At 40.8% G+C, this 12209-nt stretch overlaps 1 protein-coding gene across 1 annotated transcript in view; it reads right to left on the reverse strand.

The window, feature by feature from the left end:
* The window catches only part of TANGO6 (transport and golgi organization 6 homolog), a 176201-nt gene that overhangs the window by 39498 nt on the left and 124494 nt on the right, over positions 1-12209 (reverse strand). Inside the window, exon 16 of the mRNA XM_082862666.1 lies at positions 2180-2331. Coding sequence (XP_082718792.1) covers positions 2180-2331 — 152 coding nt within the window. The remainder of the gene's footprint in view (positions 1-2179; positions 2332-12209) is intronic.

Below are 12209 nucleotides of genomic sequence, written 5' to 3' on the forward strand. Positions count from 1 at the left end.
ATGTATGGGATACTGTCAAATCTGAGCTGATTCACTTGGAGATCTGGGGGAAATTTTTATTCAGCTCATGGCCATGTTTAAAAAAACTGGGGGATGCTTACTCAACTTTGTGAGTACACTAAAAACCACTGAATTATATCCTTTAAGTGGGTGAATTGTATAGTATGTGAATTCTATCTCTGTTATTAAGAATAATAATATGTGGGTTTGGTTCAGATCATGGTCCACGAGTTTGTTTCAGTTCATGGCTTATGGTTCACTTTGGGTTGAGTCATGTGAACAGATCAAATAAACAGAGAAAAAAAACGTGGGAACCATTTCAAAATTTGACCCAGATTATTTATAACAGACTGAAATCTTTAGTTGCTATAACCAAATAGACCTGCAAAGTCCTTAAGTGTTACAAGTTAATACACTAAAGAATAAGAGATTTGCAAAGTGCCATCCAAAACAAATAAAAATCAGGCGCCCAATGATTCATGTATATTAGAGCACTAAAAGGTTTTAAGTTGGTAGTAATCATTGTTTCTAAGTTATTAAAAACAGATACAGAAAGTTGGGCATAGGGCTGTGTCCCTCGAGTTAGAGTTAAAGGAGAGGAGGACTTCCCTCGTGGCACAGTAGTTAAGAATCCGCCTGCCAGTGCAGGGGACACGGGTTTGAGCCCTGGTCCAGGAAGATCCCACATGCCGCGGAGCAACTAAGCTCGAGTGCCACGATTACTAAGCCTGTGCTCCAGAGCCCGCAAGTCACAACTACTGAAGCCCACGCACCTAGAGCCCGTGCTCCACAACAAGAGAAGCCACCACAGTGAGAAGCCCGCGCACTGCAACGAAGAGTAGCCCCCGCCGGCCACAACTAGAGAAAGCCTGCACGCAGCAACGAAGACCCAACGCAGACAAAAATAAATAAATAAATAAATAAATAAAATTTTTTTTTTAAAAAAAGAGGAAACAACTATGTATAACTTTCCTAAAAGTTCTAAGTTGAAATTTAACGATAAGTAGCCTTTATAATCAATTAAACTAAGCATATAAAGCTCAGGAGTCAGGAAATACCATAAATTCAAGCATATGTATACATCCATGAGCATGTTTCTCTGCTTGATGATAAGACACAATCACCAAACACTGAAGAAAATTCCCTGTCAGTAGATACTTCTTAAGATTTGATGTTCAACATGGTCAGCCCTAGGATACTGAATAATGTGAAAGAAGCCAGTATTACAAAGTTACTAAGTTTTTGATCTTGTAAACTTACGTGCTTATATGAAAAATCTAGTCTCTCATAAATAATAAGGTAATATAAACTGTATTTTATTTATGTATTTATAATTTATAAGCCATCTTCTTCCTTAAAGATTTAAGATGGTGAAGCCCACTGAGTAAAAAGACACCTGGCAACATATTAACTAGTCTTCTTTTGCCCATCATCATCTTTAAATAGCAGAGTGTCTAGTACATAGTATGTACTTGAGACATATGTTCATATATTGATGACTAAGTAAACACAAGGGCAAAGATAAAATTTAAGAGGCTAAAGAAAGATATTCATGGAGGACAACAGTGCAATGTACCTTTCACTAAATCTTAAACTCTAAAACCAGTTTAAATCTTAAACTCTAAACACTGGAGACGTGTCCAGTGCCAACATCTTGTATGGCTATTATTTTGGCTGCTCATTTATCCTTTACCTACTACGTACCAGGCACTGGGTATAAGGCGGTGAACAAAACATGGAACTTAATTAATCTTTTCTGATAAGACCCTGTCTCCCTGAATACAAGGCACCTCCAACCGAAGAGGGCCAATTAGAGTATGTATTTGCCTGAGAGTTTTCTGTAAACAGAGGTGAGACTCACAGATGGCCCAGAAAACTAGGGTAAACTTCTGCTTGCACTTCCTCAAAGCTTCTTCAATTCTGTTATGTTTCCTTGGACTCTTTATAATAAATCCTCTTTTATGGCTTAAAGTAGGTTAAGATGACTTCCTGTCACTTGCAATTAAAAAATTCCTACTAAATCAACTTTCAATATACATATGAGACTAGCGAGGCTGAGGGAGGTTAAATGACTTACCGGATCTAGAAAAAGAACACAGGTCTCCTAACTCCCAGTGCTGAGCTATATCATAGGTTCAAGTAAAAACAAACTTTAGAGAAAGGAATCAACATGCAGTACCTCGTGAACCACAGAGCCCAGCATGAAGTCCAACCTCTGGCACAGTTCTCCAAGATTGGATAAGCTGCTGGCCCTGTGAGCACTATCTGGATCTCTTGCTCCCCTCAGGAAGGTGTGGATCAAAGGTTCTCGGTACTCTGAGACCATGTCCCCTGGAGAAAAAGGGAAGAAATCAAATTACTTCAAAACAAACTTTCAATTTCTTAAAGAAGGAATAACATATCACCATGGCACACTGTATGGTGTTTTTTTGGTTTTTTTGTGTTTTTTTTGTGGTACGCAGGCCCCTCACTGCTGCGGCCTCTCCCGCCACGGAGCACACGCTCCGGACGCGCAGGCCCAGAGGCCATGGCTCACGGGCCCAGCCGCTCCGCGGCATGCGGGATCCTCCCGGACCGGGGCACGAACCCGTGTCCCCTGCATCGGCAGGCGGACTCCCAACCACTGCGCCAGCAGGGAAGCCCTGTATAGTGTTTTATACTTTTCAAAGTACTTACATAACCATTAAAAATCATGCTCTGGAAGAATAATGTTAGGGAAAATATTCATGATGAATTATTTTGTGAAAGAGCAAGTAGAATCCCAATTATAATCTAAAAACCTACATGTGGAAATAAAATATTTGAAGACTTTAAAATTTATGTATATATAAAAGAGAAAAATGTACATATCATAAGTGCATAGCTTAATAAACTTTCACAAACTCAATGCAACTGTCACAGTCACACAAACAGCAAGTATGGTCCTAGGCTAGAGCCTGGTCATTAGCCCAGTACTCTTCCTACACTATCACACTACCTACTCAAGCAAATTGAGTGAAAGACAATCAAGGCATTTTGGGTCTTGTCAAAGAGAGATCTATGATTCTTCACTCATTTGGCAGATCTTTACTAAGAGTCCCACTAGATGCTAAGCACGGCTTCTGATGCTTGGGATATATGGTGAACAAAAGAAGCAAAGTCTTGCCCTCTTGGAGTTTCCATTGTAGTGTAAATTATACAGTATGTTAGAAGGTTATAAATGCCATGGCGGGGGGGCAGGAGGAGGAAAGCAGCGTGGAAAAAAGAAAAAGAGAAATGAAGATGGTGGCAGACTTCAGTTTTTAAAAAGATGGCCAGGGTTGGCTTCATTGAGATGGTTGAGACATTTAATCAAAGGCTAGAGGGTGAGGCTGTCGTCCATGTGGACATCTGGGGGAGGAGCACAGCAGGAAGAGAGAACAGCTAGTGTGAAAAAAAGCTTGTGGGGGAGCATGACTGTGGAGGAACATCAAGAAAGCCCAAGAGGAGGCTAGAGGGGTGATGGCAGGGGTGGGTGCTGGTGCAGAGCTTATAAGCCTTGGTAGGCCTCTGTAAGGACCTGGACTTTTTCTGAGTAAAATGAGAGGCCTTTGGAGGATTTTGAGCAAAAAGGTGCTAAAAGATGACTCTGGCTGCAGTGCTAAGAACATGCAGTAGTGTATGTGTCTGTATGTGTGTCTGGGGTGGAGCAAGGGTACAAATCAGGAAGCTGCTCCAGTAAGCTGTGTGAGAGAGGATGGCGACTTGAACAGTAGAAGGGGTGAGAAAAAGATTCTGCATATATTCTGAAGATTACACCAACTTGATTTCCAGAGGACTCCAATAATGACTTCCAGGATTTTTGCTTTTGTGCCTGGAAGGATGAAGTTACTATCAACTGAGGTGGGAAAGTCTCCAAGTGAAGCAGGCCCGGAGCAGGAGATATGTTGAGGAAGTAGTGGAAGATATATAGAGAGTTCAGAAGAGAAGTCTGGGTTGAAGATATACATTTTGGAATCAATGGAATGTAGATTATATTTAAAACCTTGAAACTAGATGTATAATCAAGGGAGTGAGTTTAGGCAGGGAAAGGAAGAGGACCGAGGACCAAACCTGTACCCTTCCTTTAACATTAAGTCTGGGAAGGGTCTGGGAAGGGAAGAACCAGCAAAGGAGACTGAAAAGGAATAACCAGTCATGTAGGAGAAGAATTAGCATGGTATTCTAGAAATTAAGGGAAGAAAGTGTATCAGAGAGGAAAGAATGGTCTGCATCAAATGCTGCTAATAAGTCAGGTAAAAGAAGACTAAAAATTGACCATTAGATTTAGTAACAATGAGGTCACTGTTGACCCTGACAAGAACAGTTTTGTTTTTTTTTTTAAAATAAATTTGTTTATTTTTGGCTGCGTTGGGTCTTTGTTGCTGTGCATTGGCTTTCTCCAGTTGCGGCGAGCAGGGGCTACTCTTCATGGCGGTGTGTGGGCTTCTCATTGCGGTGGCTTCTCTTGTTGCAGAGCACGGGCTCTGGGCACGTGGGCTTCGGTAGTTGTGGCATGTGGGCTCAGTAGCTGTGGCTTGTGGGCTCTACAGCACAGGCTCAGTAGTTGTGGCGCACAGGCTTAGTTGCTCCACGGCATGTGGGATCTTCCCGGACCAGGGCTCGAACCCGTGTCCCCTGCATTGCCAGGTGGATTCTTAACCACTGAGTCACCAGGGAAGCCCGACAAGAACAGTTTTGATGCACTGGCAGGGGTGAGCGCATGATAGAAGTGGGTTTAAAATATAATGTGAGAAAAAGAATTGGAGACAGATCACTTAAGGAGTTTTCTGCACAGCATATCAAAGAAATGGGGTGGTAGCTGTTCAAGAAGTGGGGCCAAGAAAGGTTTTTGCATTATTTTATTCTTAAAGAGAGGAGAAACAGCACGCCAAGGCACTTAGAATTGACTTCTTTTTTTTTTTTAATGGAAACAACTTCTTCCTCCACAGATGGGCTGAGAACTAAAACTGCTTTGACTTGATCTTGGCTCTGAGGCCCTAGTTCCAGAACCCAAGTATAACACTCCACTTCCAGCCTTTCTGTAGCCCTAAGGTAACATGATATCTAAATGGTGACAAAATGGTTTCTGAAGCATATGTTTAAAGTCACCAAAATGATAACTTACATAGAAAAGTCACCAACCTGCCCTGTCAGGCCCAGTTAAAATGTCTCAAATGCCACTTCCTTTGTGAAAACCTCCCTTAATATTCTCAGTCAGCCTTAATTAGTCCTCCTTGGAAGTCCCACAGTAGTTTGTACTTAAATCACACTTGTTACTAATGCCTTGATTCCTAGATGTTTTCAGCCTATATCTATTTCTCCCATTAGACTATAAATTCCTTGAGGGTAAAACTTTGCTTCATCTCTGTTCCTACTGGTTCTTAGTAATCTTTGCACATACTAGGTACTCAACAAATATCAATGTTGAACTGAATTCACTCATTTATTCAATAAAATGTAATTATGCACCAGTATCATGCTAATGTTCTAGGGATACAAAAATTGATAAAACATAATCTTTACCCTTTAAGCAGCCCAAAGTTTAGGGGGTGGGTATAAACAGATAAGTACCAACAATTACAGTACTGTGCAGTTAATGCCATCACAGAGTCAAGCAGAGGTTGCTTAGCATAATTTCACTAATCTTAGTCACTTGGAAGGGGGAGGAGGAGGAAGTTTATTTTTTGTTTTCCCTCAAAGTGAGGAACACAATGTACTTTCCTTACAATACAAGAAAAAGATGAGGACTAATTTCTCTAAAATGCTCCCAGTTCCTAACACAATACATGCAGTCACAAGACTCACCTCCTGCTCAGTTAATATCAACATATATTGCAGAAATTGAATCAATGAATGACTTAGCCATAGCCTATTTTCAGAATAGAAAAGAGGGGACTTTGTGCCTACTAGTATTTGCATTTCTGAATATCAGTCCTAGTGAAGGCAGTCACATGTATACACAACAAAATCTGCATAAAGGCTTCTCTGCAGAACTGTAATAGTAAAAAATGAGAAGATATAAATTAAATATTAATTAATGTGGAAGTGGTTAAATAACCATACATATTATGGAATACTATGTGGTCATTAAAAGGAACAAGATAGAATTAACTGCAACAATATAGAAAGGTTCCCCTGGGACTTCCCTGGCGATCTAGTGGTTAATACGCTGTGCTTCTACTGCAGGGGGCATGGGTTCGATCCCTGGTCGGGGAACTAAGATCCCACCTGCCACGTGGCCAAAAAGAAGCTATTAAAGAAAATTTAATATTCCTTAAGGAAATATTTAATTTCCTTAAGACACTGTTAAGTGAAAGAAACTAATAGAACCAGTATCATTCCATTTATGTATGTAAAAATGCACACACATAACTTCTCTCAATATTAAACAAACCACACTTACAGATTTAAATATGTATATTAAATATACAAATGCATAGAAAAAAGAGAAAAAGGATTTACTACAATAGAAAGGTTAAATAACTTGTCCAAAGAGTAAATACAACCAAGATCAAACTTAGGTAGTCTGACACTTAACTCCTATGATACAATGCATTTAAGATATTTCCAACTAAGAGGAAAACATATCTTTCTACATTTTTTTTTTTTTTTTTTTGCTGTAGGCAGGCCTCCCACGGCCGTGGCCTCTCCCGTCGCGGAGCACAGGCCCCGGACGCACAGGCCCAGTGGCCATGGCTCACAGGCCCAACCGCTCTGCGGCACGTGGGATCCTCCCGGACCGGGGCACGAACGCGCGCCCCCCACATCGGCAGGCGGACTCCCAACCACTGCGCCACCAGGGAAGCCCTCTTTCTACTTTTGTTATAGTACTTTCCCTTTTTGGAGCTAGAAACGGGCTTGCTCCTTCTGCAGTGTGAGATGTGCATCCAGAGTTAAGAGCTCTGTGTTCTAATTTTGGCCCTGCTGCCAACTAGCAGTGTGACTCAGGGCAATTCCCTTCACCTCCCTGGACCAACTGGAGATGAGTCAATTAGATGAGATGGTCTCTCTGGCCCCTTCCAGTTGGAAGTCTATGAGGTGATGAGTCACCTTTGGCTTAGCCATCAGGGGAATGAGATTCAGGAGACTTAGAAAGGAAGAAAAGGCACATATTCATGAGCACTGGAGTGGGAGGCTGCTGTGGTTAAAGGAATGAAGGTCCTTGATGGGAAGGAAGTCACTGAGAAATGAAGGAAGTCTGGAAATCCATAAGGAGGGGAAATTGCAGTTTGAAAAGGTAAGAGCAGATGACAAACTAGTTAATATTTACTAATGTAGGGATTTAAAGTTAAAAATAAGTGGTAAACTAACACAACGTAGAAATTAACTATATTTCAATTAAAAATGGATTAAAAAAATAAGTGGTAAAGAAAAGACACTATGTGCCAGGTACTGTGCTAGGCACTATGGACCATAAACAAGAAAGAAAGAGTCCCTCCCCTCATGGCATTCAAAGCCTACTGGGGAAGAGGAAAAAAAACTGACTAAGCAATAACAATGGAGTGAGTTGTGCCCAAAATGGTGACAGAGAAAGATACTTTTATGAGTAATTTTTTGATCTGGTACCAATTTCCATTAACAACAGCTCCAGTATTCTTTTTCATCCAGACTCAAAAGCCTGGTGTTCTTTTTTGACTTCTCCCAGTTACCCTTCAGTCAATCAGTCAGTTCATTTATTATTCTTCAATCCTCATTTCCTTCCCTATGGGATTTGAGGCAACTTACAATAAAAAATATTGAAACTGAATTGAATACTTTTTAGAAGTTCTATAGTAATTGAAGAAGTACACATATCCCAAGCTAAGAATGGTTATTGCAAATGAACCCCAAATTTAGTTTAGCAATTCTGGTAGCTGAGGCAAAAAAGGAAACAGAAAATATAGTTCCCATTACTCAATAAAAGAAAGAACATAGATTCGTTAGGAGACAAAAACTTCAGGAAGAATACGAAGAGGTATCTCATTCATTCAGCAAATCTTTTTTTATTTATTTTATTTATTTATTTTTGGCTGCATTGGGTCTTCGTTGCTGCCCGCTGTCTTTCTCTAGTTGCGGGGAGCGGGGGGCTACTCTTTGTTGCGGTGTGCTGCCTTCTGCCTGCGCTGGCTTCTCTTGTTGCAGAGCACGGGCTCTAGGCGCACAGGCCCAGTAGTTGTGGCACACGGGCTTAGTTGCTCTGCGGCGTGTGGGATCTTCCCGGACCAGGGTTTGAACCCGGGTCCCCTGCATTGGCAGGCGGATTCTTAACCACTGCGCCACCATTCAGCAAATCTTAATTGAGTGCCTACAATATTGCAAGTACGTTCTCATTACTGGAGATAATATAGCATGAACAAGAAAGCAAAGTTCCCATCTTTATGAAGCCTACTTCTAGTGGAGGAGAAAGACAATAAATAGTAAATAAACTTTCCAGCAGCAATAAGAGCTATGAAGAAAACTAAGGAGCGGGGAGCAGTTAAGAGTCAGGGGTGAGGGCTCAGGGAAAAGCTGTCAGAGAAGAGCTGAAGGAACAAGTCATGTGAAGACCTGGGGGAAAAGGGAAGAGCAGAATGGACAACAGAACTTTTATATTCAATGTAGAAATCATATGGCTGTTTCTTACACTGACCTACCATAAAAGTCAAGGGCATACCATTACATTAACAAAACCAAATTTTAACATCCCATTTGTATAAATTCCTGCCCTGCCAGAGCTTCATTACAACTTTCCAAATGAGCATCCATTTAACTGCATGCTCCACCAACCCCACTCCCAAGCGTACCTAAGAGGAGCCAGTGGAGACTTGGATCTCAAGAGCCCTGTACTGTATCCAGTCAGCTGGTTCTGGGCCCACTTACTACCTTGTTTTCCAGGTATTGGACTGGACGAGCTGGGACACTCCCTGCATCCACTCTGCATGCATTTCTCAAAGTGCCCTGCTGTCACGTTCTCTGCAACCTGACCTCTCTTAGACCTCACATACACAGTCAAGATTTGCCACACCCTTGCTCAAACCTGGTCTTCTTCGGGGATTTACAGCTCTGCCCCCATTTCCTGGAGGCTCTGCTAGCCTCTGACTGTCCTCCTTCTCCCTAGCTCTTGTCATGCTGTGTGGCTGGTTTCTTAAGACTGTACTGGATCCTAGTCTCCAGGTTGGGGGTCAGCCCTGACCAGGTTTCTATGCAGAACAAAATGAATGCATATGATCAGAGAATACAGCTTCAAGGGCTGCAATAATAGAATTTAAAGATCCTACAAAAAGGGTTCTTAATTTGAGCTTTAGGGACCCCTACATGTCAAAATTTGTTGTGTACACCTCACTGGCATTTTCCCATTCTTCCTTGTAAACAGTACTCTAATTCTGTTCAAATATCCACCTTCCCCCCTGCCCAACCATCACTTATGTGATTCAGGCTAAGGTCTTTGTTGCTTTAAATGAATCACGGTGGACATATCCCCTTGCCTTAACTGCTTTGGGCATGTGACCCAGTCTGAACAATGAGATGTGAAGGAAAATCTGTTGGAAGACCCTAAGAAAATATTTTGCCTCTGGTTATGATAAGAATATGACACCTCAAAAAAAAAAAAGAATATGACACCTCAGAGCTGCTGCAGCCAAATGAAACTATGAGGAACCAGGGGATGAGACCAATAAAGCTGAGGCTGGCAGAGCAGAAAGATGAAAAGATTTTGGATCTTGAATGATGTCATGGAGGCAAAGGATTAACCAGTTCAGAACTTTCTGTCATATGCAATGATTCATTCCTTATTGTTTAAGCCAACTGAGTTGGGAATTTCTGTTACCTGCAGCCAAAAGCATTCTGATATGACATATGAAAATTTAACGCTATAGAGTACTTCTATGTCAGTTCTATGTTTATCAATACAAAGCCAGAGAAACTTCCCTGGTGGCACAATGGTTAAGATTCTGCGCTCTCAATGCAGGGGGCCTGGGTTCGATCCCTGCTCAGGGAACTAGATCCCACACGCATGCCGCAACTAAGAGTTCGCATGCCACAACTAAGGAGCCCATGTGCTGCAACTAAGGAGCTGGCGAGCCACAACTAAGGAGCCTGCCTGCCTCAACTAAGACCCAGTGCAACCAAATAAATAAATAAATATAATAATTTAAAAATAATACAAAGCCAGAAAAGTTAGATTTGCCAAGACAAACTTAAAGCAGTATATGTTTTTAAAAGGATTCGAAAGTCAATTTTATAACATATAAAAGAAAAAATTAAACCCAATAATTTTCTTTCTTCTAATTATAATTTTAATTGGGACAATACTCTAGTATATGGCATGACTCAAAATATCAGTGTGTGTAATACATATATATACTTTGCCAAAGAGCAGAGTCATCTTTATACGTCTGCCAACCTATTAAATAAAGAAAGGTGAGTAACTATTTACAGTAGGAGTTCATGTGAAGGGGTTATATGCTGAGTATATTTCGCAACTACTGACTAACTAGTTCATTATAAACTAAAAACTCAGGCTTTGGGACACCCACTGCTATTCCTTAGTTTCTGATTAAGCAACAAAATCTCAATTATATCATCCAGGAGGGGTTTTGGTTAATATATATATATTTTGGCTTTTGCCTTTTTGTGTTTTTCTTTATCCAGATGAGAAGTTTGTATTGCTTCAGTTGAAACTTATTTGAACCATAAGGTTCCAAGATTCTAATTCACCTTTTGTCAGAAAAGGTGGCATACACTTGCCCCCTGACAAGGGCAAATATTCATTACCATCCTGTTGCCTCCTTAAAAGTATCCATATTATATGGCTTTTAGAAAAAATGGTATTGATTTCTGAACTCCCTCACCCCCATTTTCAGAAAGTATTCACAGTAGACTACAATATTTAGACTAAGAGATACCCATGGAACTGAAGTTGGAGAAACTGCCATCTTTTCCTCAGGCGTTCAGAAACATCTTCAGGGAAATGAACACAGTAAACCCAAGACTACTTTTAGAAACTTACTCAATTTGATTCTAGTCAGTAGGGTTTATCCTAGTTCAGCTCTAATTGCTTTTCCTTTGTGCAATGACAATGACAACACCTGGCTATTTGCATCTCCATATTCTTCTCAGGAAGTCAGCAATAATCAACACTTATTGAGAAGCAAACAGCAGTGTGTTCAAGGAAACAAATGAAGGATCTAGATTTGTTTGAACAAACTTGATAAAAAAAACGCGTTGCTTTGGAAGGTGAAAAATCAAGTGCATAGTGAAAAGAGAGCTGGAAAAATTTTAACCTGCCTGTGACTTGTTTGTATCAATTATCGTATATATGAAAAGATTCCTTCAACAAATTAGGACTTGGAAGATTTTTTTTTAGTCAAGCTTTGCAATGGTACTTTGAAATCTACATTGATAGATTCATTTATGCCTATCAGATCCCACCTTCCGTCATAAAGGATCTGAAATGACCTGAAACAAGAGACACTTACATAGTGAAAGAGCGCTATCACAGTAAACTACTGGAGTCAGGGGACCTGCTGACTTCAAGGGCTTGACTACTCTTCTAGTTCAGTGAAACAGGTCATAAAAGTGAAATCGAGAAAAATCAAGTGAGAAAGAAAATTCCACTGTTGGCCAAATCTTTACACCATCCTTTCAAAACTCCGTAATTAATGTCTGCAGAGCCCTCTATTCCTTCTTTCCTTCTTCTCTTCCCTTCTTTCTCTCTTTCTACACCCCCTCCTTTTTTTTTGAGACATAGAAGGGAACACTGATAAAAAATCATTCTTATCTACTCTCTTCTATCTACCAACAGGAAATAACTAAGAAATATCCTATCCTGCTGGTTAAGGTGCTGCTGGGTAAAGGCAATTATATTTTCCAAAGACTGAATGATCACTTACAGCCAGCACTCCTCTGTAATCAGAAGTTAACATACATTCTGAGTAATGTTTTAGACCAATGTTTCTTAAACACAAACATGGGCACTGAAATTGCGCAGTGCAACTTGATTATAATGTGGATCCAGGTGATTCAGAATTATCATTGAAATGAAAACACAACATTTAAAAAATTCTTTCAGCAGCCATGGCTCACGGGCCCAGCCGCTCCGCAGCATGTGGGATCTTCCCGGACTGGGGCACGAACCCGTGTCCCCTGCATCGGCAGGCGGACTCTCAACCACTGCGCCACCAGGGAAGCCCTAAAAAATTCTTTTAAAGAATTCACAGACCCCTGTATATCAGAATTTAATCTCCAGACTC

This window comes from Leucopleurus acutus (genome assembly GCF_964270905.1).
Source record: "Leucopleurus acutus genome assembly, chromosome: 20".
In the NCBI taxonomy this organism is placed as follows: domain Eukaryota; kingdom Metazoa; phylum Chordata; class Mammalia; order Artiodactyla; family Delphinidae; genus Leucopleurus; species Leucopleurus acutus.